Below are 27,042 nucleotides of genomic sequence, written 5' to 3'. Positions count from 1 at the left end.
ATTGTTGCCGTTGGTTTAAATCTCTCTGAACGTACTATTTTACAATGGCTCAAGCGTGAAGGCATCTATCATCAACGCGCCCTCCGACGGCCATTACTAACTCCACAGATAGCGGAAAAACGCCTCAATTCTACGAGAATGTATAAAGATGAGCCAGAAAGCTTTTGGAAGCATTGGATTTTAAGTGATGAGTCTACAATTACTCGTGGTGATAGTGAAAAGCAGGAGTGGGGGGTTTTGCCCAACAGTATGTTTTATTTACATTACTATTTCTTCAGCTATTTAAAATGAATAGGGACAGCGATTAGATATTCAATATTTACAGCCAAAAGGCCAGCCCTCACGTCATTCTCAGATGTTATGGGGTGCTATATCCTTTTCTTCTCGATTGTCTTTATAGCCGCTTCATGGAGACCCTGAATCTGCTCGCGGGGGTGTTACTAGCCGCTGTATTCTCGAATGCCTCCAAGATCAACTTCCAAAAATTGCAGGGCCAGATTTGCTCAAGATAACGCACCTACACATAAAAGCTCGAATAGTTTAGAATTGACTGCGTGAATGGGCCGAACAGAATGGGGTTACTTTAGTGGACTGGCCGCCTTATTCGCCTGATCTTAATCCAATTGAGAATATATGGAAACTGCTTAAGGAAAAAGATCTGTAAAAGATTTCCGGAACCATCACTATTACCAAAGAATAATCAGTCATTAAATATGTTACGCGAAGCAGCTGTGGAAGTCTGGGAGGATTTCCATCAGGACCTCATAAATAAGCTAGTCTTATCTATGCCCCGTAGACTTCAAGCTGTAGTAGATGCAAACGGCTGGAATACAAAATATTAAACAAGTATATATATATCTCTAAAGAATAAGGAACCTATATCTCAAGTTATTTACGAATTGAATTAAATTTGGTAAAGAAATCTGTCTTGAAAGTAATATGGTGAAATTTTTTTTTGGTGATGTGGGTGTGTACCAACACTATTTTCCGGTAATTGTATGTGCCTACAGGAAAAGGTCATTATATCCAAGAAGATCATCAAATACAATATTATATTTGATGAAATCTATATTAATATAAATTTATTTTTAAAAAAGGATAACTAAATTAAAGAACAATAATATGTTAGTTAAGATTAATTAATACAACGGTTTAATATTTCTAAACAATATTATCGATTAATTGATAATATTGCTTTTAATAGCAAAAAAATTAATGACAAGAATAATTTAAGGAACATTTCTAAATTCATGAGCCCTATTAGTATGAGCAACTCTTAATGCCTCAATTAAATTAGACTCCAAGCTAAACAAAAGTGACTCTGGGATGCAATTTGATGAATCATCATTTTCTGATGGAGTTGAAGAAAAGCTCATATTGTACTTAGATATGAAAGTCTTGAGATTTGAGACTAGATCGCCGACTTCTTTGAAATCTTGACAATTTTGTGTCTTTTGTTTTTTTAATTGCCTTTCAACAAGATCTAATGTCGATTTGTTAGAATTATGGAGTAATGTGGGATTTTTGTTTTCAACGCCAAAAATGATTTGGGTTTCTTCAGAAACTAGTTTTTCATTTGCTTCGTTATTGACTTCGCAAGAACTTGAACCACTGATATGTAAAGAATTGTTATTGTTTTTACTCAAGTTTCCAGTTGACTCAAGAAAAATTTCTTGGGCGTTATCAGATTCACTAATACTTTCTTCTAAAGGTACAATTTTTTGAGTGAATGTATTTTGGCAATTATTTTCCGAAAATTTTGAACCAATACTTTTAGTAGTCTGTAGCTCATTTAGATCCGACAAATTTCTTTTTAATAAAGGTTTAATTGGCAATTTTCTAACCGAATCTAAAGGAAAATGATCTAAAGATTGACATGAATCATTTATTTTATTGATAGGTTCAAGTTCTTGAGTAAAAGATGACTGTTCAGGTTTTGGTGAATTGTTGAAAACACAAGAATCAGATTGCTGCTCATTATCATTCAAATCAGAATCGTCGGTATTTTGCAGCAATTGAACAAATAAATTGAAATCAAGACTACCAAAAGGATTTTGTAAGGTTGTGGTAAATTTGTAATTTTTGACTGACGAGAGAAATTTCTTTCCATACTTTTCAATGTAATCAAAAATTTCGCTGAAGGTTTTATTTGTTTTAAAAAACAAAAAATCGCTTCTTGGAAGCAAAGATTTATCAGGAAAATCAGGGCAAACTTTATGCCAAATATATAAAATCCCTATGAAAACAGGAGGATATAAATACTTTTGTTCATCTGGGCTGACGTCAAGAAAATATCCATCAGGTATGAGGAATTTTTTTAGCATACTGGGTTTTACTCGAAGAAACAAAGAAGCTGAAACAGAAGCCATAGAAACATCATTAACAAAAAGTCCAGCAAGAGTTGCCTCAATGAATGCAGATGAATCAACAAGATCATTAAAATCTGCGCTTGGATCTGTGTCCAGCCACCAAAACTTTTGAAGGTCAAAAATTTTAGTAGAATCATTTGAATCATATGGAAATCCTGCAGCTCTGGCAGCCTTTGTTTCACATCCCAACAACTTTGAGAATGAATTAGGATCATCAGATGTAGTAATAAGCTTTTCTAACTTTTGTTTCCCCACAATCAAAGAGCGATATGCAGATTTATACATTTTATCTGGCACGGTGATTCCAGATCCAAACCTTTGATCTGTCATAGGTATTTGAGAAACGTACTTTGAAAGTGAAGTAAAGTAACCTTGTGGTATTATCGGCAGTAAATATTCCAAAGCCAAGTTGTCTTCAATGCGATCTCGAGAACATGGAAAGATTCGGAAAAAAAATGCATCAATAAACCAGGGCCACGATTCAGCAATAGACATATTTTGAAGTCCTGCTGCTTGAAAAGACAAACCATTATTATTAGATGATGAGAAGCACGAAGGAGATTTAGAATCTTTAAAAAATTCAATATCAATGTACTTTATAAGATCTTTCATGGCGATTGAAAATTCTTTAACAATGTCAGGACAAATTGAATATGAACTCATAGTTACTAAATGAAGTTCCATAATTTTTTTAAAAGATTCCAAATCAGATTCCAAAATAAAAGGAAAGCCATTTATCAAAAGAAGGTCCCGCTCTATTTTTTTCAAAGATTTAATGCGAGGATCTAATTGAAAATAAATCTGCTCAAGAACAGCAAAAGCTATTAACAGCCTAAATGAACGTTAGAAGAGAACCCAATAAAAAAATAGATACTTACTGCTGAACAATAATTCTTTTTGGAGCTTCAGTATGACATTTGGTTAAAGTCAATAGCATTTGCTCTTTCAAATCAGACGACCATATCTCGCAAAAAAGCTTTCCCATAAAAATAGCAAGATATATCTGACAATGATAAGAGTTAAAATGTTGTGAACTGATATCTTTAGAGTTCACAAAATGTTTAACGGAACGCGTCATTTTTGGATAATGCGAAATTTTTGATAAACTTGCTGATTTTTCATTATCATCGTAACTTTTTCTTCTCCGAACAACACTATTTTTTGCCGCAGCGTTGATGAATACTTTTGATTTTTCAAAAAAAGAAACCAAAATCAAAAGGAAAGAACTTTCTAAACGGGATATATTGGTACCAATGTCATTGGTACCAGTATTGTCTTTATTTTTATAATTGTGCAGCTGGATAACTAATGAATTGTAAAGGCGAAAAAGCACACCATACCTTTGAACAATAAGCCGAATAGATTCATCGTTATTTTTTGCCTGAAACTCAAGTAAATGCTCGTTAGATCCATCTAAACTATTTTTTTTTGAATCATCGTCAAAATTGTTTAGACTTTTAGTTGTAGCATCAACGAAACAACTCCAAAACCTATTAATGGGAAAATAAGGGTTATACTCAACTGAGGCTAAAGTCTGTAAAGTTGTATCAAAAATACTGCGACTATAGTGGGAATCGAAACTAAATTTGGGCTGAGATTCTTTAGAATTATTCTCTAATAATTCAAGACTTTCGGTAAAAGGAATAAAAGACCCTAAAAACTTAAAAAAAGAATTTAAAACATTTTCAGTGGGTGTTTTAAATATCTTGAAACTTTCAGAGCAAACAGGTATATGACCAGTAACATAATTTTCTTTTAGAGTACTTTCCGACAAACAAGAAGAATCTTTTGAAATATCAGAAAATACTACTTGGGTAGCAGAGATAATAGCTATACCAAAAGCAACGTTAAATGGAAGAACCGCAATTCCCAATTTTTCATTGGGGTCTAAAGATTCTTTATGGGTACTGGCTTCATCATTACTGTCCATATTAGAGTCTTCTTGACTAAGAGAAAATTCAAATGTTTCAACATTGAAATTGACCAAATAACCCCAGCATGATTTTTTTGAGTGTTGGGTGTCAGAAGCAGAAAAAATGAAAGCAAGTTGAAAAAGCTCATCTAAAACTTTCATGCTTTTTAATTCTTTTATATATATTGAAAAGCAAAAACTCATTAGTTCCAGAAAAATCCCAAAGACGTCAGATGGGAGATTTTGCAAGCCTAGGTTTCCATGAATGAACAACTTTAACAAAAGTATGCAAGTGTCACGCCATAATTCATTGGACATATCGTAAATTGATGATGTCGCAAAATTGGGATTATTTTCAACAATAGATATATTTTGCCTAGGCAAGCCCAGAAACAAAGAAGAATAAAATGATTCTCGTAAATTTGATTTAGTAAAACGCAATGACTTCTTAATCCTTAAGCTAATTGCAAGGGCCATTCCAACGACATCGGAGCATAAAATGTTTTCATTTTGGTTATTTAGTGAAACAGTGGTTTCTTCATCCCTATCAACAGAAGCTCTTCCTATTTCTTCAATATTGGTTTTCGTCAAAGTGGGGTCATGGATGTACAACTTGACTAAATTTGTTGCAGCTTTGGGATAAAATGGTTTTGAAAATGATCCTATTTCATGGCTATTCAAGGAATTGATATCTAGCACTGATTGAATTCGATTTTTAGTAAATAAGTCATTACGATTGTATAAATCACCCGAAAATAAAACCTGGATTCCAAGAACAAGTTCTGCAACTGGAACAGAAATGTTAGACAATTGAACCTCAAAGAACTTAATTAAATACTCATCCCAAATTTTGATCCAATCTTGAGTACATCCAGAAAGCCGTTCTAAATCTGATTGATCATCCGAATGCCAGTTAGATAAATCCTGAGGATATATTCCAGCAATTCGAACAGAGGTAATAACAAAAACAAGAGACTTATATATGGTAGAGCGAAGACTTCCAATGAGATGTACTTGTTTCTCAAATTTTTCCAAAACAGATTTGTTTGTTTGAAAATGGTTAGAAAACTCATGTGAGAGCTTTCCAGGATCACTGTGGCTTTCATATGGATGAATAGGGGGCAGATCGATTAGTTTAAAAAGTTCAAACATGGAAAGGCCCTGAAGCTCAAAATTTTCGGAAAAAGGGAAACACAAATCAAAAAATGGGGATCCATTTAAACGAGAACAGATTGAGCCCGCTGGATTAAATGATGCCGTCATTACCATAGTACTAAAGTGAATCCATTCAAAAAAAATTGATCTTAAAAACCTGAATCGAAATTCATCGATATCAATTGGAGGGTGGTTCTCAAACAAAGATGTATCAATAGGTGTTTTCAACAAAGAGTCAAATGGTTCGTGATAACAATATAAATCCTTTGAGGATTTCACTTGATCCAAAATAAGTGATATCCAATGCTGCCAATATTTCCACTTAAAAAAAAGATAGTTTGCCAATCTAGGTATAGATTTTTCATTTTTTTGTGAACCGTTAACTCCTCCATTGGTAGATGAACCTGTGAAGCTGATATGGTAAATAGCAGAAAAACAACGAAAAACTGCTCGCCAAATATTAAAAGCATGCTGAGCAACGTCATTATTTAGGAAAACTGTTTTAGTGTTATTGTTAGAACTTGGTGAAAATGTGAACGGTTCACCATTAACAGAACAAGAAACACTTGAATTGCTATTAGACAAAATAGGGATTTTGTGAGATGCCCAAGCCTGTTTAAAATAGTCGCTGAATAAGTCAAACAAAAAGACTTTTTTTTGTTTTTCATTTGTGTTATTGTTTTGATTGAAATGAGAATTATTACCAATTTGGCGTTCAAATATTTGTAATAGGCATTTGCAAAATGGCTCTGGTAGCACAAATGATGACGAATTTAAGGATGATGTATCAGAACTTCCGTCTAATAAAGAGGGGTCAAAAATTCCACCACCATCAAGTTTATTTGATGAAGCCGTATTATGCCCAGAATCAAAGATACCTGCAATCTCTTCTAATACCGCCAAAGCCTTCACGCTTATAATAGGGTTTGTATCAATCAGTCTTGACATAACAGAAGGTAACCAAGAGTTTGGGTGTTCAAGCATATAATTTCGACGTTTAATAGATAAAGAATGCAAAGCAGTTCCACCGTTTAAGCCAACACTATCCACAGTAAGGTATTGGCGGTAAATACTCAAGATCTCAATCAAATTCGAACTGGAGAAGCAGGGTTTGGAAGATATATTAGCTTCAGAATCATTGGATACAGTTAAGTTGTTAATAATCACAAGAAATTGATGAAGCATATTTGGTGTAAGTGCAATTCTAGCCATTTTACTCAAAAACAAACGTAGAAATGGTGAAGTAATATACTAAAAAATGTTAAAAAAATTGAATTGAATGAGGTGAAGTTAATACATACTTTGGGTGAAAATTTCCCAGAAAAACATAAAATGACATGGGCAAAAATTTTTCTTGAAACATCTATAAGCATAACTTTTGAGTCATCAGCTGAATTACCAGATTTTGAACTACCATTACTGTTGAAGGTATTTGCGGAGTCAAGTAAAACCTTGGTAGCTTTATCAACTGATAAAGAATTACGATCTATTGAATACCGGATATTAAGAGCATTTTCAAGGCATTTTCCAATCATTCCTATAAGCTTTGAAAGTAATGTTGCCTCTGTTTTTGTTATATTTGGAGTCGCTGGAATAGAAACATTATCTTTTTTTTTAAAAGCTGATGTAGATAAAGGAGCTGGAAAAGCAGGGGCCTCTTCAAAAGCAGAAGTGGCTTTGACCAAATCATTGTAAGCGTATAAAAGAAAAATGGGGGTATATGCTTTTAAGACAGCACTGGAGATAGGTGTGTCTCGGCTTTTAAGTAAAATGTAAATAGCTCCATATATTTTAATTTTCAACTTAATATTGGGAAAACTGTTAAAAAAAGGAGGACCTAACAACTGAGAACCATTTCCGGATAAATTAGAGTTGGCATATTCATAACGAGGGTTATGCTGCAAATAATTTAAAATTGCACAAGAAACAACAAATATAGGATCAATAGAGATCACTGACTTGATATCATAAGTAGAAGAATAAATTTCTTCCAAAGTTTGAATATGAATTTCTACGTTTTCTGTTGAAATTTTAATATCTGGCTTTGTTGGACTATTATTTTTGTTGGAAGAGTTAGAATCCTCCACTATGTTAAGTAAGGATTTTAATAAATTTTCATGTACTTTATATTCACTTTTTGTTTTAGATGATTGTTGATGTAAAAGACCTGTTTTTGTTGGCGAAGAAGCAAAAACTGGATCAGAGTAAGGAATAGGAGATGAGGGGCATTTAAGAATCGATTTTAGGGGTGAGAGGTTTTTTTTTGGCGAAATGGACAAGGGATTTGCGGTTTTATCACAGGAAACCAAATCATCTGATTTGCTTAAACAAGCTTCAAAAGGGTTAAGAGAAGCCTCAGAGTTATTGAGTTTTAATTTTAATTCTAATGCTCTACTAGGCGACATATTTAAATTATTTGAACAATTAGTGGGTTCAAAGAACAAAACATTATTAAACCTGGCTTTCTTTTTTGTTGAAGAATTAGAGATATCAGTTTTTGAATTATGAAGTCCGTTATTTAAATGTATCGTTTTTGATGAAGCAGGCGTTGTAATATCTGATGCAAGAGTTTCTCCAATCGAATCTAAAGACCTAGATGGGGGCTCTTGTGACCCATGTGTTGAAGAAACCATAACATCATTTCTTGTTGAATCCTGATCATCAACTTTATCTTGTGGTTTCTCCAAGAATGGTTTAGTGTTGTCGGCTAAGTCTTGTAAAGAATGAGTTAAATCCTGAGTATTATTGATAACAACGGTGGCAAGTGCAACAAGCGTGTTTAAAGGGATTGGTGAAGATTCTAAATTAAAATTTTCTAAATTTTTAACGGTGTTATTATTCCCTTCAGCTTTGTTTTGGTTGATTGAATCTATAGGTGTAGAATCATTAGATTTATTATTGTTAGAACAATCATCATTTTTAGAGAGTTTTCCAGTAGAAGCTAATGGAATGATATTCATTGAATTTTTGGATGTCTCAAGAGGCTTTGTTTGAGTTGTAGGATCTACTTTCGATGATTGATTAGATAAAATGTACTCTTTTGAAACTTGATCAACTCTTTCTTGTTCACTTGAAGATAGAGAACTCAAAGAAGATGAAGAAGAAGGTAAGTCTTCTGATGAAGCTGGTAAAGGTAAATCTAATTTACGTTGCTGTAAGTTTGGTGACTTCGAGTGTTGCTGTGAATCATTGCTAGACTTAGACTTAGACTTATTAGACTTGGACTTGGATTTGCTTGATTTTTTTGATTTCGACTTTTTCGAATTTGATTTGTGTTGTGCATCTTTTCTAACCCCAGAACATGATGATAAACCGGATCTTTTAGCAGAACTTTTAAAAGATGAGTTTGCCATTATTAAGCACTATAAATTGTAAATAAATGCGTCAAGGTCTTTCAAAGATTTAAAAAAGCATATGTATGATGACTTAGTGGGATTAGATGTTTATATTTTGTAGTTTTGTTTTGTTTTGTTTTGTTTTTCGTAGTTATAGTAATTACCAGTCTTGTACAAAATATTACATACCTTTGTATATTAACTAAGTATTATATAATCATAAATAAACCTTACACAATCTACTTAATAAATTGTCAAAGAAGCAATATCACCATTTTTAAGAACCTCAATAACCAAACCAGGTGCTCCATACAAATCTGTAAGTCCCCAATCTCCCAGTTTATCACCATCATAGTGCTGCTCATCAGTTTCACCAATAACTTCCATACCATCATCATTTAGAGATGTAGTGGCACATTCTAAACGCCGATTAAGGACCATAGGGGTTTCTTTGAAAGGATATTGTTTTGCAAACTTATTAAATTTCATTTCTGAGTTTGGATAAGTCGCGTCATTAGAAAGTGAACTTCCAATCAAACTCCACCTGCAGCGTTCATACTTTTGAAAAGATACTGCTCCTGGTACATTACCATGTATTATCACTTTTTTCGCAGTTGCGTTTCGCAGAGAGGTATCAAAGCATATGTCAATTCCCAAAAAGAAGTAGTTAAAAAAAAGTGTGGAATGCTCTTTCTCATCGCTCCCTTCTGGATTAAAAATTGAAAGCCGAGAATCTTGTTTAAAAAACCTTTCTGAGGGTGGACCTAGAATCATAACAACATCTTGAATCGTAGTGGTATTGATTTTTATTAAAAAATTTGAAATAGATCTTGGGTGTGCAAAAAAATTAAGCAAACAAGTACCGTTCCTCTCATCTGCCCAAACACTGTCAATAGCCAAACCTTGATTAGAGACCTTCCTAGTTGGTAAGGATTTTATTCTATCTTGAGATCCCGGAGCTAAATCGATTGAATTCATTTTTGGAAAAAGCATACTTTCGACATCCCACCAGTAATCGCCTTGAAATATGGCCATCGAAGTACAAGGGGGTGCATTGGAAGACATTAAAAACTTTGGAATGTCTTGGGAAGCATCTAATCGCTGCACTGCTTCATAAGAAAGTTGAAAGGAAAATGCAATACCAGGGTAAGAAAGAACATAAACACGATGCTCATGATAAAATTTACCAGGAAAAGTAGGTCCAAAAATATTGTTGTAAATTTTAATATAAGTAAGAGGACCTTGACTCCTTAAAAATGATTAGTTCAATAATCAATAAAAATAATTTACAATTTATAAACATACCCAACATCTCGTTTTTTATATGTTAATTTCATTTTTCCCCATTCGATTACTTCTATAAGTCGTAGTTTTTGTGTTTGTCCATCAAACCTAAGCCTAAGTCCATTGTATTTAAGAACAACAGTTATTGGAGACTTAACAGGTGTTTTTTTAGAATATATAATTTTGATAGAAGGAAATGTGGTAGGACTGGCCTTAAGACAAGCAAGGACTGATTGAAGAGATGAGCCTAGAGTCAAATTACCAAGTCCTTTTCCCGGATAAATAGTAGCCATTATGTAGGTAATTATTATGATATGTTATGTTGATGCTGTGATGGTAATGTTCGTGAGATTAAAAAAAAGTAAAGAGGGGAGATATATATGTTTAAACGTGATGAATGCGAGTTTTGTGGTTATCAGTGTCTGAGATAAGAATAGCCTCAATACCTAGCAAAGATAGATAAACCGGTGGCAAAGTAAATGATTAGTCATGATTAGTAACAAAACTTGTCATGTCATTCCTAAATAAGTTTACGTCAAAGGTGTTTTACCTCACATCTTGGTCTTTTTTCTCTTAACTTTAGATTTTTTTGGAAGACACAACTCCAGCAATACTCTAATCCCAGCTATTGAACCCATATCGTCACATATCTTAATCAGCTGAAAAGGAAAAAAACAGATTTTTTTGCTTTCATTTTTTCTTGTCTTTTTTAGTATCTAAGCTTTATTTTAATATCTTTGATATCAACAGATTTTTAAGAACCACTTTTTTCTCCAAGCTATATTTTCCAAATAAACATTCATCTCATTTACATATTATATCAAAATGTCGGCATCAACACCTAGATCATCAGTTTCTTCGCGTTTTGCTCAGTTTAAATTAGTTTTATTAGGTATTTTTTTTTCTTATTAACTTTTTTTTTGGTTTGGTTTGGTTTAACACATTTTTTATTTAACAGGTGAATCCGCGGTCGGAAAGGTATTTTATTACATCGTTATCCTGATTACAATACTTTTTTTTAAATGTGAATATGCATACTAACTTTTGTGCTTACTTAGAGCTCAATCGTTGAACGATTTGCAAAGGTATGATCTTTTAAAAAAGTTGGTTTTGTGTCTATCATATAATATTAACTGAATTAGAATGTTTTCGATGATTACAGAGAATCCACTATTGGTGCAGCTTTTCTCACACAAACAATTCAATTAGACTCCAACACAACAGTAAAATTTGAAATATGGTATGTTACCAATGAAAATAAACAAATATATATGTCGTCGTATTGATTTGTTAAATTCATGCGCCTCGTTTTTTTTTATTACCGAAGGCCAAGAAGTTTAAATCGCCTTTTTTCATGTGTTTTCTACCAAAATAATACAAATGATTTTAACAACCTGAATTTAGGGACACTGCGGGTCAAGAACGATATAAGTCTCTTGCACCAATGTACTACCGCAATGCAAACTGTGCTGTAGTGGTTTTTGATGTTACCCAAGCAGCTTCATTAACCCGTGCAAAGGCCTGGGTAAAGGAACTTCAGCGCCAGGCAAATGAAAATATTGTGATTGCATTGGCGGGAAACAAACTTGATATCGTTTTAGGGGATGAGTCTAAACGTCAAGTGACTACAGAGGAAGCACAAGCATACGCAAAAGAAGCAGGCCTTCTATTTTTTGAGACATCTGCAAAAACTGGCCAAAATGTTACTGAGCTTTTTACCGCAATTGCAAAGAAACTTCCGATTGAATCAGTTCTCGCTTCAAGGGGTGGCGCTTCTGGTGCTGTAGGTTCCAATAGCGCTAATGCACGACGAGGAATTGATTTGAAGGGGCCATCTACTGGAGCCACTGGCTGCCAATGCTAAGTTCTAGGAGTATTTGAATAGGCTAACTTAGTTGACAATTGGGGAAAAAATAAACCTACATTTCATGCTTATTACTATCTTATTTATTATTTCATAATATCCCGCTCAGTCATTGAGTAATGGCTTATAAGTTATTATAATTATGATACGTTTTCATTAATCAAGAGGACTATGCTTAAAAAAAGATTAAATTAAAATACATATAGTTATCATTTTTAAGCTATGTTTAAATTAGAACAAAAAAATCACAAAAAAATGCAACAATAGAAAAATTAGGCTTATTTTAAGGTCCATTCTAAAGTTTTGTTAGCATGTGTCCTTGAAAAGTTGAAGAAATACATACATGGGAACTTCCATTCCAAGCAAAAGAATTAACAAATTGAACAACCCTTGATCCGATGTGTCGTTTGAACTGTAATCAATATGGTTATCTGGTTTAATAGAAAGATTGTAGTTTTTAGCTTCGGTTACTCCAGTCCATTTGATTTTCTCAAAAAATAATCTTTTTAAAGGTCGAAAAATGACATAATATACCAAATTGAAGTTGTCATCTCGTTTAATACCTTTCATACTATCTAATTTATTCAAATACCTTTGAAGTAAGTAAATTTTGATTATAATTAACCAAAACTTTATTAAAACAATTCGGATATTCGGGTTGGACATAAGTCTTTTTAGCCATGAAATTAATATTGATATTATACTTTTCTGGGTATTAGGTAAAGAGACTTTGGGAAGCTCATTTCCATCTCTGTGTATTTGCAAATGAGATGAAGGTACCAATTCTAGTTGCATAGTATTTTCTCCATCATTATGGTCATTGGTGTCACTGTTTGAATCTAGATTACGCTGAAACTTGGTTTTTGGCCCTTCTTCGAAATATTGCGGAAAATTTTGCTCAACATATAGTTCTCTATTATCTTGGGTAAGTCGTAAACTTTCACCATACTTTCTTTTAAGAGTTGATATGCTACGTTTTAGGGATGAATTAGCCAAATTATGGGTATCGTATTCATCTGATTGTGAGTTCTTAAAATTAGCAAGTTGTGAAACTTGATTGTGATCAGTGAATTTATCAGGGAATGAGGTTTCTCCAAAAGCTTTCCCATTAAAATTAACTTCAGCACCTTTGGGAGAAGAAAATCCAATGATATTATTTGTCGTTGGAGGTGTTAAGTTGCGGTATGTCACCAGATTTCTGGAAATATTATCATTAATTGAGGTACCAAAATAGAAATTCTCAGGAAAAGGCCGATTTACCAGTTTCTCTAATTGAAGTTTAGAGTGAGTATCGATAAGCTTTAAATCATGAGGAATTGTATTGATAGTATCTTTTTTTTCAATGATTTTACTGCTTAATTTATTTTGACTTTCTAATTGCTTGATATGAGACTTTTCTTTACCAGATATATTTTCAGAACTTTGACTTTCTGAACCTTTTCGAGGCGAAATTAGCTTCTTAGAACTGGGGGGAGTGCCCAGATCTCCAAATGGTTGCGTTGAGTAATTTGTCATAGTTTTGACGTCAGCTAGCGATCGATCAGTAATAAAACTAATGGAAGCATGCGGAGAGTTAGTGGTATAAGTTGTGTCATCAAATTTGTTTTTGGAAATCTGGTTTGAGACCGCAACAATTCCAACCAAAGAATTCGAATCATTTATTCGAGATCCATTGTTCTTTTCGCTGTTTGAAAACGAATTAGGTTGTTTTTGTTTTTTTAACGGTTCATTTGAGGAAGTAGAATTTGAACGATTGGAAGTTTGTGAAGTGGATCCAGAGGATCGAATTAAAGTTTCAATAACTCTCAAGCATTCAATCGCTGTAGGACGCTCGTCTGGGTCAATAGAAAGTAACTTGGCCAAAAGAATATAAAGTTCCTGGGGAATATCTTCTCTGAACTCCACGTTTGAAACTTCAAACCCTTTAAAATCAATGACCTCTTTCTTTAGCTTTTCTAAAGATTCAGAATCTGCGCCATCTATTAGGAGTGGGGTGTATGGAAGACGAGAAAATAAAAGGAAATGTAAAATCATGCCCAACGAAAACATGTCTGTTTTTTTAGAAAATTGAGCTAATTCACCAGAAGAAAATGGCCTGATAAGTTCTGGAGCACAGTACTCTAATGTTCCTGTAGTTCCCGTTCCAGTTCGTAGTAATCCTTCCATTTGTCCCTCGCCAAAATCACTTACAAGGACAGTTGGAAGTTTATTCATTTTTTTTAATGAATGATTTTCCGACGGGTATGAGTTTTGGGAGTTGATTAAATTCTCCATTTCCTTGTTTTTGTCCTCTTTAAAATCATTTGAAGCTGAAGAAAATTGGGAATTTTTTGATATATTGTTAAAAGCGCGGTTTTCGGGAGTTAAAAGCAAGCAATTAGATGGTTTTAGATCTCGATGAACCACTTGTGCTCCATGTAAATGAACAATCCCTGAAAAAATATCTCGAGAGAAAGATAAAATTTCTTCCAAAGTAAGTTTTGTCATTTTTTTCAAAGGAATTTTTTGTCTATTTGATCGGGCTTCAGATTTTCTTCTAAATCTTTCTTTAGCTACAACATTTGCTGGATTTTGAGGCGATAACCCATCTTTTGGTGGCAAAGAAGATTCAAGAATATAATCTGATTTAAGATTATTAACATAGTCTTCTAATGTGCCTCCATCACAGTATTCCTGTAAAATAAAAGCACAAGGAACTACTGGTGCAAATCTGGAAATCTGGGAATTTTCAAGCCACATATGATTATAGCTCACGAGGTTTGGATGGGCTAGTAATCGTAGGAGGTGTACCTCAGAAAGAACTTTTTCAAGCCATTTATGATCATTTCCCACGGGAACCTTTTTTAAAGCAAAAAGTCCTAATGAATAACCATCTAGCATATGTTCAACCAAATATACAGTGCCACGACTTCCACGGCCTAACGTGCCTTTAACTTTAAAAAATTGGTCAAAGTAACCCTGGCTGAAGGCAGACGCTGAAATAGACGAATATTCTGATTTTATTGAGGAAGGTTTGTTAGAAAAGGCATTGGGTTCTTCAGGTTGATCAGTCTCCTGATTCAGAGATGTATCCTTAAACTCTTGCTGAATACTAGTACTTGTTTCTTCGTTTGACTCATGACTAGTACCATCATTTGTTTCGTTAAGATTTAAAGAATTATTATTTCGAGAAACTGGGGTAAACCCTTCAAGAAGTTTAAAATAATTAGCATCACGAACAATTGCTGGTGCTTCTATTTGCCTTGGCATTGCTGTATGAGACGAACGAGTCTGATGCTGTCTGTGATGACGATGAGTGGATGTTCCCTGCCGACGAAATGGTGATGGTATATGATAACCACATTCGGGGCACACAATTATGGTTGTGGAAGAAGAAGAATGACTGTGATTCGACGGACCCTGAAATCCTGAATGTCCGTTATCATTAAACTCTGGTGGATAGTACTCTATTAATTCTGCAGGAGCGGCAGTTGGATAATCAAGTGAAGAGCTAGGGGATAACTCGACTGAAGATAGCTCCGATGACGATTCATCATTTTGTAATATTCCAGGATAAATCTCAGGTAGTGGGTCATTAGGGGAAGAGCCGATAAGCCGAGTATTATAAAAATGAAATTCAGAGGGATCGTTAATAAGAGCAAGCTCATGAGATCTTTGATTATACAGAACAAGTGAATTACGGGTTGAATCTTTTCTAAATATAATTAGTGAATTATATTAAACAATTGTACTGGAATAAAAACTCACAAAACAACCACCCAGTTGTTTTGATTTGGCCTAACTGGAACCAGTGACATTATGATGTAACAACTCGGAGAAAAAAGCAAGGTATGATATCAAATTTCTTCAAATATTTGAAAAAAAAAAATTAAAATTAGAACAAAATCTGACACGTTAAGTTATTTCAAAACGGGATTTGATAAATAAAAAGTAGCGCATTCATTCTTAAAAAATGGGCTATTTATCAGGTTTTGTTTGGTTTGCTAGTATATAAATCCTTGTGTTTTTAAGTTTTTTGGTGGTAGTGGGTATTCAGAAGAAAGTAACTTCATTACAAGTTATGTACGCTTACTTGAATAACTTGTGAAGGTTTCTATAGCTTACTAACATGTTATAACATACTAGTATGTTAACATGGCTATGCATACAATTGGGTAAACTAGTGTAACATTTAATATCACGTGGTATCAATATCTATGGCTCTACGCGTAGAAAAAAAAAAAGTCTACTTTTCAAAAAAATTTTCTTAAAATGAGTTAGGTTAAACTAGACTAGATATTTTTATTTGGCAGCTTTACCATCAACTTTTTGTACCTACATTAAAAGATCTAATTTCAGTTTTTTCATTGACGCAAAAAAGAAAGAATTTAAATTATACGAAAACAAAAAAACATAACTATGATTAGTAGCTCCTCCTCGATTCCTGAGGTTTCTACTAATCCCTCTTTACCTCCCAAGCCTATAGGCCGAGCGAAGTCTAAAAACAACTCGAAAATGAAATCTAAAGAAAAAAGCAAATCAATCGACAAAGGCCCGGCTAACTTATCATATTTTCATAACTCTTCTCGAGGGGATGGGAACATTGGATCGAATATCGATTCAGATAAACCAAAATCAACATCTAACAAAAAAAATAAGTCCAGATCAACAACTCCCCAATCTTTCAGCAGCAATAGCAGCAACAAGGATACTTCCAATTTAACTTCTCGGCAAAAGAAGAGGATAAAAAAGAAAGAACTTCGAAAGGAAAAAAAGATTTTTAAACAGCATTCTAAACGAATAAAATCTTTAGAGCAAAATACCACGAAAGACACCTCAAATGAAGAATCGGACTCAAATAAGGAGGATATAATTGTTATTGATTCCGATTCAGAAGAGGAATCTAAAGCTATTCAGTCTCAAGATTTAGGAACTCTTTCTGAGCCAAAGAGAGAAACCTCAGTTTCATCTACAACAAATGAACTGACCAACAATACCGATTTTATTTCCTTTAATTTCTCCAGCGATGAAGATAGTGATGATGAAAACAACTCAAATAACAATTCCTTATATGACAGAGATTATGATAGTGATGATGGCCGTACTTATGTACCTCTGATAACCTCGAAAACTTCGTCAAATGGTTTTAATAGTGAAGAAGGTGAAGAAGGTGACAGTAATGATGAATACTACAATCCAGCATCAGAAAGTTCTCGGAAACGTAAAGCCAAACCAATCGATATACAACACAAAAGACAGGACACATCAAAGGAGTACCCGTGGATTAAAAGCAATATGAAGTCACATAAAGAGATTGCTGATAGACTTACAGCGGAAATTAAGGATTTTGTGGCTTATCTTTCTCCATCAGAAGCTGAAATTATTGCTCGAAATGAAGCTGTTTCTCGTGTTAGAAAACTTGTCGCTAGTATATGGTCTGATGCTACAGTAAACGTTTTTGGATCATATGCAACCGATATGTATTTACCGGGATCAGATATTGATATGGTAATCACCTCCCCAACTCAACGGCTTGCGACTAAAAGCCATCTGTATCAGCTTGGTGGTTTATTACGAAACAACCCTAAAATTGCCTCTAATGTTGTCGTTATTGGTAAAGCTAGAGTTCCTATCATTAAGTTTGTTGATCGGTCCAGTAACATTCATATCGACATTTCTTTTGAACGGACCAATGGCCTTACAGCGGTCGAACACATTCGTGGTTGGAGCCAGCGTTTCCCATGTTTGCGTGAGCTGGTTATTCCAATAAAGCAATTTTTATCTCATCGCAAACTAAATGATGTTTCTAATGGTGGAATGGGTGGGTATTCCATTATATGTTCTATTGTATCATTTCTTGCTCTTCATCCAAAACTTGCCTCAGGTTCAATAGATCCATCGCGAAATTTAGGCACTCTTTTGATTGAATTTTTCGAGCTTTATGGGAAAAATTTTAATTATGATAATGTTGCTCTTTCAATGGGATCTTCATCATTTGGATATATCAACAAAAGCAAAATTTACAATCTATGTCATTCGGGTGCTAAATATACCCCCTATGCACTAGTTATACAAGATCCTGATGATCCTGATAATAATATCAGTAGAGGCACCTTTAAAATTATGAACATCAAACGTGCATTTTCTGGAGCTTTCGACTTGTTGACTGCCAAATGTTACGAACTTAATTCCTTACCTGTATCAAACCGCAAAAATCAAAGCATTCTGGGGATGATTATAAAGCTCAAAGGTCCTGAACGAGACTTTTTGGATTTTCGATCAAAGGTAGAAAATATTGCATGGAAGTCTACAAGTAGCGACAGTGGCGATGAATACAGTGACAATGATAATGATTACGATCCAGCCGAAGTAGAGTTTGAAAACAATCGGCGTCCCCCGGCAGCCCAGCCTCTACAGAGAGTTGATAGAAAATCATTCAACGACTCTCAAAAATCTAAGCTTGAAAGCTTTTTTGTTATTGATTCAGATGAAGAGGTTAAGGATAATGAGAATGACGAAAAGTATGAACCCCAAATACCTCAAGTTAATTCTAATGATAAATTGTCTGCTTCTATTTTAAATGGTAATTCCCCTGGTGACCCAATTGAAGTATCATCTGATTCAGATTACGATCCAGCTGACTTAGACACTTCTGCTATCACTGAAGAAAAAGAAAACGCTGCTAACTCTTATAAAGATGATTCTTCAGACAGCAGAACACACTCAATTCACAAAAAAATGAAACGTCAGGATTACTGGAGTCAAAAAAGTGGCACATCATAAGCAATTACCCCTCTAACAATTAACCAATTATAAACTTGTATTATCAATTAGATTTATATATATATTAATTTTTTATTAATTTTACTTAGATATACTTTGTTGAAACACTTGAGAAGGGTTGGCAACCTTTATGACACCATTTTTATTCAATCGCTCAAATAAATCAAACATTTTTTCAGCTTCTTTTTCTTTTTCTTCTTCAGTCCATTCTAATTCATCTGCATTATCTGGGTTTAAACTTCTTTCCTTGGCCGCCTGTTGAATTTTTTCAAGTTGCCGATTAAACTCGTCATGAGTCAACATTTTCCCCGTGATGGGGTCAATGCTGACTTTAGATCCTGTTGTAGTCTCTGACAGATTAATTTCGTCATCGTTATATTTAACATGTGTCTTTAAAGTTGAATCTTTTTTCAAGTTTTCAATGTTATCTGCTGGTGATATGTAAGGGTATAAAAGAACATTTGCACTTGCACTGCTGCCAACGCTTCCAACACTATCAATGCTATTTGACGTATTGCTTTGTTGAATATTTATTGGCTTTACATTTCCTTGAGGTGGTCCAATTTCAGAAAGCGAATTTGAACTCTTAGAAGCAGAAGATTTAGAAGTATTAGCCTTATCTGAAGTTAAATCTGATTTTTTAGCGGGAGTAGTTGTTTTTGATGAAGAAAGGCTTGTATTGCTGCAGCTTACACCAGGTAAATACTTTGAAACAAACCCACAAGATTTATTTGTATTAGTGTTCTTTTCACTTTCTTTGGGATCTAACTCAGAAGCTTTGCAAAGATTTTTACCACGAGCGAGAGATTTTGTTTTGGCTTTCAGCTTTGCAAGTGTGGGTTTCGGAGAGGTGGAAAAAAAAGGCAACGAGTCTAGAATAGATGAAGAATCTGATTTGTCTAATAATGTAATAGAGTCGTTATTAGAAGAAGGATAATCCGAAAAGCTACCTGTAGAAGGAGAATGGGTGTTTGATGATGTGAGATCAGAAGAACCCTCTCTAGATATTTCTTTATAATCGTCATCGCTTTTGAACATCATTTTGAGCTTTGAAGAATTAGAATCTGATCGCTGAGTATTATGAGGCGAAACCAAAGTAGTTGATCTGCTTATAGCAACTTCGGTTTGTTGTTCAGTATCTGCAATGTCATCAGCTTTTTTGGTCTCGCCAGAAAACAGAGTAGATGTGGTTGATAAAAAGCTTGATGCAAACCCTAATCCCATTTTACTGACAAGAAGGCCTTCCCTTCCATAAAACAGTTTCCAATAAATATCTTGGACAATTGCTGTGCTTGTAGTAAGTGAAATATCAGATGAAAAACGAACAAATGCATTTGAAAGTGAATGGGGAGCATCAAGACTTCCTAAAGGATATTCTCGTTCACTTTCAGAAGGGAGGAGATAAGATTCTGCAATATTCTTCAAACGTTGAATTTTAGGAGTGTCTTGACTTTCAGTTTCAGCCGAGCCAGGTGAGTATACCTTTTGAATCACTTTTTGTAAGCATGTTAAACATGGTGATAATGTGATATCAGAAAGTAACATCTTGGCATATTGCGGGTTGGTAGCAAGTTTTGCAAATTCAAGTATTCTAATCAACAAAGAAGAAGACGACACTTTATGTAAAGAAAGGTCTTTGTAGTCATCAGCTGACGGAACAATGACGAGATTTTCAAAAATATCTTCTGAATCTTCGAATTCGCCTTCTGTATTAAACCACTCAGGAGGGGATGTGGAGCACATAAGACAATTAAACAGATATCTTGTGAGATCTGAATTTTCCACAGAGCCAGTATCGGTGATAATAAGAGTTTTGCAAATTTGACACATAACCCCGCTTTTCTCCAAAGTGTGAAGGGTGTAATCTGAATAATGGTGAAATACGTTAAATGTGACCTTTAAAAGTTCAATACTATTAAGCTTTATTAAAGGCATGTATTCCGGATCTGAAAATCTAGAAACATCTCTGGGAAGCTCTGACATTGACCGAGTAATTAAAGGGAAAAAAAGGGCTACTTGATCTTCATTAAGTTTATTGTGCCGGTAAGTGAAAAGAAATCCAAGACGACGAAATAAATAGCGTTCGGAAAGAGAAAGAGAAGGTGCCCTGGGGACATAACAACGAAGTGTTAAGTTGAAGATTTTCGTACAGTCCCAGGAATTTAAAAGCGTTGTGTTAACTACCAATGCGTTTGCTAAGATACTGAGGCCCTCAATACAAATCTTTTCTGAATATCTTGGTTCAATAAAGTTAATCAATGCGATAACATGGTTCTCCGTTATAAGGCGTGAATTATCAGGTGAACGACCAAAGCGCTTTAATGTTTCAAGGTTAACCTCAATAATTTTAATAGACTGTGGGGATTGTTGCAAAGTTTTAACAAAAGATTTATTTTTATAAGATGGAAAAGTGATGATAAATTCTAGTAGGCTGTCAAAATCATTATAATATTGTGTAGGAAGCTCAATTTTCAACACTGAATCCGAGTCAGAATCACTTAATGCCGATGTCATCTGAAAGAAAATGTGAAATAATAGCTGGATCAAAACTTTGGGGCTAAAAAGCTGTATTAGAATAATGATTGAAAAGTAATGAAAAGACAAATATGTCAACTTTGTCTTTTTTATGATGATTGAAACGCAAACAAAAGTAGAATGATGAAGAAGATATCAAAAATTAAGAAAAGAAAGCAAAAGCAAAAGCAAAAGCAAAACAAAAAGAAAAAGAAAACAAAAAGAGAATAGAAAACCTAAACTAAAATGATTAAATAACATAGCGACTTAAACTTTCCTTGCATTTAGGAAACTTGAGAGAAACTTAAAACTTCAAGATTACATATTTTAGAGAAAATGTGAATATTTTTGTCATATGAATTTTGCACAAGTATATGACAATAAGAATATTCTAAAAAAAAAAATAAAAATAAATAAAAAAAAAAACTCATTTAGTAACATGTCACATGATTTAATAAGTTAATCGGGTAGAAGTACCAATCTCGTTAGTTATGACGAAATGATACTATACAGGTAAGGGTTTTATATAATTTTTTTTTTCTTATTTTTTTTTTTTTGAAGACATTATGGAGTTTGACTTTTTTGTCGTCCGACTGATCCGGTTCACAGAAAAAAAAAAAAGTGATTGAAAAATGACTATTGAAGAACAAGATCACTGTGAAATGTCAAAACTCACACATCCAACTATCAAAGGTATTTATTAATTTATTTGACTTTTATAGATCAAACCTATCCTGACTTACGAAAATAGATGGCTGGTTCACTGAAAAAAACGATGAATGGCCGGGTCAAGGATTAATGTTAAAAGTAAAAAAGATCCTCCATGTGGAAAGATCTAAGTATCAAGATGTGAGTCCTTTTTATACTTTTATAAAAATAAAAAAAGTTGATTTACTAACAAAAATATGGGAGCTCTTAAGCTATAAGTGGTGTTTGTTGTATGGGACGGGAATACACTGAATGGCAAAAGAACTTGCAAAAAAAATACCTCTGGTTAGTGTATGAATATACCTCTGATTTAAAATTGATATCATCGGACTTAAACGTACCATTACAAGTCACTGCTACAAGTTTATAAGTCTTAAACACCTTTCAAATTTGCCAGTGTTGAAAAATATTCACATGCCTATTCATGCTGTTAGAGCCCCCCTTATCCATACAATACTCACTTATTCCCATGAATATTTAGGTCCTCGTTTTTGAAAGTACGAATCATGGAAATATTTTAGTTTTAGATGGTGTCATTCAGGTTGCTGAACGTGATGAATTTGCTTATCAAGAGATGCTTACACATTTGGCTTTGAACTCACATCCCAACCCAAAAAGAGTTCTTGTTGTTGGAGGTGGTGATGGTGGTGTTTTGCGTGAAATTGTTAAGCATGAATGTGTGGAAGAAGCGATTCTTGTTGAAATTGACGATGTTGTTTTAGATGTGGCTTCTAAATACCTTCCTAATATGTCATCTGCTTTCAAGCATCCAAAAGTCACAGTAAACGTTGGAGATGGCTTTAAATATCTTGAAGATATTTCTAAAGAAACGGATGACTCCAAGAAGTTTGATGTTATAATCACCGACTCCTCCGATCCTGAAGGTCCCGCCCAACAGTTGTTCCAGCAATCTTTTTACAAACTACTTTACAATGCACTTTCGGAAAATGGAATAGCATCATGCCAGGTTTCTGAGAATGAATGGCTTAATCTTGATCTCATTCGTGATTTAAAAACATCATGTAAATTAGTATTTCCAGTGGTAGAATACTCTTATACATGTGTTCCAACTTATACCTCAGGTCAACTAGGCCTTTTTGTCTGCAGCAAGGATCCTAATTTAGACGTTAAAAAGCCTCTTAGAGTTTGGGATGAAGAAACAGAAGAATCGATAAATAAGTATTACAACAAAGAAATGCATGAAGCCTCCTTTGTTTTACCAACTTGGGCCCGAGATAAACTGAAGTGATTAGGATTAAACAACCCTTTGACCTTTTTGAAAATCCTAAATTTTGTTTTTTTTTGTTATTTTTATATTATTTTTTTTAGTTTTTGGTTCATAGACACTTTGATGTTTTTTTTATAAGGGCTATAGTTTTTTTTTTTTGTTCATATAGATGATAGAGGATATTCATAGGTTTGTTGCCTAGGTTTGAAAGAGCTACATTTCAATTGATGCTTACATATGAGCAATTTTTCAAGCTCTAGACTTGTATCTTGTCATTACAGTAATCCGCCAAATATATCATCAATTTCACTTGCCTTCTTTTTCTTTTTCTTTTGCTTCTTTTCAGTACTAGTGTTTTGGTCATTTGGTTGAAGGTCCTGTGATTTTCTAGATTTTTTAGTCTTTGCTAGTGTTGGTTCAGTTGCCTCTTCTTCCTGATCTATCCTTTTTCGCTTTTTCTGTTTGACTTTAGTTATTTTCTTAGTTGTGACTTCGCTTTGTTTTAAATCTTCGAAAGTTGATGGATTTTCTGATGGTTTAATTGAAGAGTTATCCACAATTTTATTTTCGTCTTCATTTTTTAGAAACTTTTGTAAATCTTCTAAAGAAACTTTTTCTCCAATATCCTCATTTGTATTTTCTTCGTCTTCCAAAATCTGAGCATCCTTTTTTTGGTTTACTTTTTGTTTAACATTATCAATTCCCGCTTTTTGTAAACTAATCATTGACTGTGCAATTTCTCTAGTTGATTCACTTTTTATTCTGCCGCATTGTAAAACAAGGGTTTCAACCATTGAAAAAATCTTGGAAATGGAGCCCAGTAAACCAAACCCCAAAGTAATGAAAAATGCTAATGCAAATATTTGACGATGGAAACTTCGATATGCAGTTGGAATAAGTTTCTCGTGTAAAAGTAACGAAATTTTATATGCTTGTTTAAATCTTGATTGTGTTCCAGGGGGGATGTACTTTATATGCTCGTCGTTTTGATTTTTATGTGCAAGGTCGATTTTGGTTATATCTGCGTTTTCATCGTTTTCTCTATGAGCCTTGTCAAGTTCTGCTTTTTCAACCTTTTCAAAGTATTTGATTCTTGCATCGCATTTTTCTTTGCGTTTTATCGCACGTTTACTTAAATTTGAGGGCTCATGTTTCCGCTTTAAACCCTTTTTATTTCGTAATTTGGAAAATCCTTTAGGGCATGTCTTCTCAAGTCGATTCTGCTTTTCAATAATATCAATAAGCTGGTAACAATGTTTTGCTATCATTTCAATGTATCTCCACCATCGCCAAACGCGGTGCTGATTTTTGTTTCGATATAAAATCAAGCGTAAAACATCAACTTCATCTTTGAAAGAAGAAAGATCAAAATCACTGAAGTTTAGACAAACCTCATTTTTGATATTAAAGTCAGGCATATTTTAAATTGTAGATTTAGAACAAAAAAAGTTGGCATTTTTTTAGTACATATACTCCTTTTTTACTGTGCTTAACATTGAGTTTCGGAACTACCCAAGGGCCATCAAACAAAAAAAAATTCTCACCTAATGTCACATGACTTTCTTGAATTTGCAACTATGAAAATTTTACATTGGCGGCTATGCTTTGACCAAATGGACCTTCAAAATAATATTGTGAGGTATTTCCTAATTTCCCAATATTGTTTTATCTTATAAGGTGTTCGAATTTTGATTTCGAGATCCAAGTTTAGTTAACCAATTAAGAAACAAAAAATAATATAAATTAAACAGATTTATTTTGAAATATTATAATACAGAAAATTCATCAATATTCGAAAACCCCAATTTAAGCATCAGGAAGCTCGACATCCTCGCTGGCAGGAGTCTGCTTGGCAGCTTCTTCGCGAGCAGCCTTTGCAGCATTAAGCTTCTCAGCCATCTTGCGGTGAGCTTCAGCCTCCTGCTTAGCAAGCTTAGCCTGTCGCTCCTCCTCAATCTTAGATTGGTAGCGACCCTTGATCAAGTTACCAATAGAAGCAAGCTCCTCGTACTTGGCGACATACTGGCCCTTGGAAGCATCTTCACCATCGTTGTAAAGCCACTCCTCGGCCGCATCAAGAAGCTTGTGGAGCTTCTGCTTTTCAGCATCGCTGGCAAAAGCAGAGTACTCGTCATCAATCTTGCCACGGATATCGTAAATGTACTCCTCAAGAGCATTCTTCTTCTCTTCAGTGTCAGCAACGAGCTTGTCGTCAACAGCCATCTGGTTCTCCTTCTCAATGAAAGAAGACTTAAGAGCGTCATCAAGACCCAGATGAGCGTGGATAACCTTGAGATCAGCCTTCTTAACCCACTTCTTGACAATCTTGTACTGGGGTTCAGGCTCTTCCTCACCTTCCTTCTTCTCAACAGGAACGGGCTCTTCGACCTCAATTTCCTCAGAAATGTAAGCATCGCTGACGACATAAAGACCGCTAGGATCGTGTCTCAACTTGATCTTAACGACAGAGGGGGCACCTGTAGAATCAGGAACAACACCCTTGATGGTCCACTTACCAACCCAAGGATTGACACCCTTTTCGAGAGTCTCAGGGTTGGTGTATCTGGCCTCAAGATCAAAATCTTCAGACTTGTAGAGGGTAATAAGCTTAGTAGAGGGATAAGAGCCATATTGAGGGAACACCTCAAGCTCAGACTCCTCATCAGCCTCATTAGGAGGCCAGGAGAATGTGACACTGTGAAGGTTAAGGTCCTCAAACTTAAAAGGACGGACACGAAGAGTAGGAGAGTGGATGGCGCAAATGAAAGCAGCACCACGAGCAATAGCCTCATCCTGGTTAAGGGTGAAAGAAAGAGACTTGCCAAAGGTCTCCTGAATGGCATTCTTGAAGCAGGGGATACGAGTAGAACCACCAATGATTTCAATAGAGTCAATGTCCTCCTTAGAAACATTTGCGATCTTAATGGCCTCCTCAATAGGCTTAGGGATCTTAGCAATCAGAGGAGTAAGATACTCCTCCAGCTCGTCACGGGTCATAGAACCAGAGACATCAGTGTCGTTCATAACAGACTCGATGTTGAAAGGAGCAGAAGTGTTGGCAGAAAGGATTTTCTTCAACTTCTCGGCCTGAGTAAGAACTCTAGAGAAGGCCTTAGGGTTGGTGCGAACATCCATCTTGTATTTAGTGACGAATTGCTCCGCAAAGTGGTTAGCAATGTGGTAGTCGACATCTCTGCCACCAAAGTTTCTGTCGTAAGAAGTGCCGAGGATCTTAAGTTCACCCTTCTTGAAAGCACCGATAGAAACAGTGTAATCGGAGTGACCAATATCAACAAAAGCCACAATCTTGGGCTTGTCTTCGGGGAGGTCAGTCTTGAAAACACCGTAACCAACGGCAGCAGCAGTAACGTCATTGACAATGCGAACAGGGTTGAGACCGGCAATCACAGCAGCATCGGCAGTAGCACGACGTTGGGAATCAGAGTACCATGTGGGGACGGCAATGACAACATCAGAAATGTTGCCACCCTTGACTTCATGCTGAGTGGTTTGCTTGATCTTGTTGAAGTACATGGCAGCAAGCTGAATTGAGGTGAATTCAGTCTGCTTGCCCTGATAACGGACCTTAGCACCGGCATTGCCATCGACATTGACAAGCTCGGAAGAAATGTAACGCTTCTCGGTCTCGAGGTTAGGATCGTCGCTCTTAAGACCAAGAGTTCTCTTCAAACTACCGACAGTGTTCTTAAGGTTAGAAATCTCTTGAGACTTGGCAGCTTCACCAATGGATCTGCTCTTGGGGCCAAAGCCAACAAGGGATGGAGTGGTTCTGTTGGAAACTTCATTGACAATGATGTCAATACCTCTGTTACGGGCAACACCAATAACAGAGTGGAAATTGCCGAAATCAACACCAAATGGAATACTCATTGTTGAAAAAAAAAAAAAAA

The 27,042-nt window shown here is 34.8% G+C and overlaps 9 protein-coding genes across 9 annotated transcripts; 3 read left to right on the top strand and 6 right to left on the bottom strand.

The window, feature by feature from the left end:
• Window positions 1-1,229: 1,229 nt before the first annotated feature.
• SAPINGB_P000717 (uncharacterized protein) lies at window positions 1,230-8,789 on the bottom strand (the record flags this gene model as incomplete). Its single annotated transcript, XM_031995440.1, has 3 exons — window positions 1,230-3,201; window positions 3,710-6,687; window positions 6,738-8,789. The coding sequence occupies 3 exons, from the start codon at window positions 8,787-8,789 to the stop codon at window positions 1,230-1,232; spliced, it is 7,002 nt and encodes a 2,333-aa protein (XP_031851331.1).
• A 225-nt stretch (window positions 8,790-9,014) lies between these two features.
• SAPINGB_P000716 (uncharacterized protein) lies at window positions 9,015-10,348 on the bottom strand (the record flags this gene model as incomplete). The annotated part of the gene is made up of 3 exons (XM_031995439.1): window positions 9,015-9,220; window positions 9,767-10,020; window positions 10,077-10,348. The coding sequence occupies 3 exons, from the start codon at window positions 10,346-10,348 to the stop codon at window positions 9,015-9,017; spliced, it is 732 nt and encodes a 243-aa protein (XP_031851330.1).
• A 532-nt stretch (window positions 10,349-10,880) lies between these two features.
• On the top strand, window positions 10,881-11,919 carry SAPINGB_P000715 (uncharacterized protein; the record flags this gene model as incomplete). Its single annotated transcript, XM_031995438.1, has 5 exons — window positions 10,881-10,947; window positions 11,014-11,033; window positions 11,114-11,140; window positions 11,198-11,295; window positions 11,460-11,919. The coding sequence occupies 5 exons, from the start codon at window positions 10,881-10,883 to the stop codon at window positions 11,917-11,919; spliced, it is 672 nt and encodes a 223-aa protein (XP_031851329.1).
• A 283-nt stretch (window positions 11,920-12,202) lies between these two features.
• SAPINGB_P000714 (uncharacterized protein) lies at window positions 12,203-15,716 on the bottom strand (the record flags this gene model as incomplete). Its single annotated transcript, XM_031995437.1, has 4 exons — window positions 12,203-12,214; window positions 12,263-12,331; window positions 12,700-15,613; window positions 15,667-15,716. The coding sequence occupies 4 exons, from the start codon at window positions 15,714-15,716 to the stop codon at window positions 12,203-12,205; spliced, it is 3,045 nt and encodes a 1,014-aa protein (XP_031851328.1).
• Window positions 15,717-16,317: 601 nt separating this feature from the next.
• Window positions 16,318-18,681, top strand: SAPINGB_P000713 (uncharacterized protein; the record flags this gene model as incomplete). The annotated part of the gene is made up of 1 exon (XM_031995436.1): window positions 16,318-18,681. One exon carries the CDS (start codon window positions 16,318-16,320, stop codon window positions 18,679-18,681), a length of 2,364 nt encoding a protein of 787 aa, XP_031851327.1.
• An 81-nt stretch (window positions 18,682-18,762) lies between these two features.
• Window positions 18,763-21,195, bottom strand: SAPINGB_P000712 (uncharacterized protein; the record flags this gene model as incomplete). The annotated part of the gene is made up of 1 exon (XM_031995435.1): window positions 18,763-21,195. The coding sequence occupies one exon, from the start codon at window positions 21,193-21,195 to the stop codon at window positions 18,763-18,765; it is 2,433 nt and encodes an 810-aa protein (XP_031851326.1).
• A 1,122-nt stretch (window positions 21,196-22,317) lies between these two features.
• On the top strand, window positions 22,318-23,152 carry SAPINGB_P000711 (uncharacterized protein; the record flags this gene model as incomplete). Its single annotated transcript, XM_031995434.1, has 2 exons — window positions 22,318-22,332; window positions 22,385-23,152. 2 exons carry the CDS (start codon window positions 22,318-22,320, stop codon window positions 23,150-23,152), a joined length of 783 nt encoding a protein of 260 aa, XP_031851325.1.
• Window positions 23,153-23,406: 254 nt separating this feature from the next.
• On the bottom strand, window positions 23,407-24,549 carry SAPINGB_P000710 (uncharacterized protein; the record flags this gene model as incomplete). The annotated part of the gene is made up of 1 exon (XM_031995433.1): window positions 23,407-24,549. The coding sequence occupies one exon, from the start codon at window positions 24,547-24,549 to the stop codon at window positions 23,407-23,409; it is 1,143 nt and encodes a 380-aa protein (XP_031851324.1).
• A 388-nt stretch (window positions 24,550-24,937) lies between these two features.
• On the bottom strand, window positions 24,938-27,022 carry SAPINGB_P000709 (uncharacterized protein; the record flags this gene model as incomplete). Its single annotated transcript, XM_031995432.1, has 1 exon — window positions 24,938-27,022. The coding sequence occupies one exon, from the start codon at window positions 27,020-27,022 to the stop codon at window positions 24,938-24,940; it is 2,085 nt and encodes a 694-aa protein (XP_031851323.1).
• Window positions 27,023-27,042: the final 20 nt, after the last annotated feature.

The sequence above is a fragment of the Magnusiomyces paraingens genome, assembly GCF_902498895.1.
Source record: "Magnusiomyces paraingens strain CBS 517.90 genome assembly, contig: contig1, whole genome shotgun sequence".
In the NCBI taxonomy this organism is placed as follows: Eukaryota; Fungi; Ascomycota; class Dipodascomycetes; order Dipodascales; family Dipodascaceae; genus Magnusiomyces; species Magnusiomyces paraingens.
Note: the sequence above shows the minus strand (reverse complement) of the source record. Positions and strands in the feature narration are given on the sequence as shown.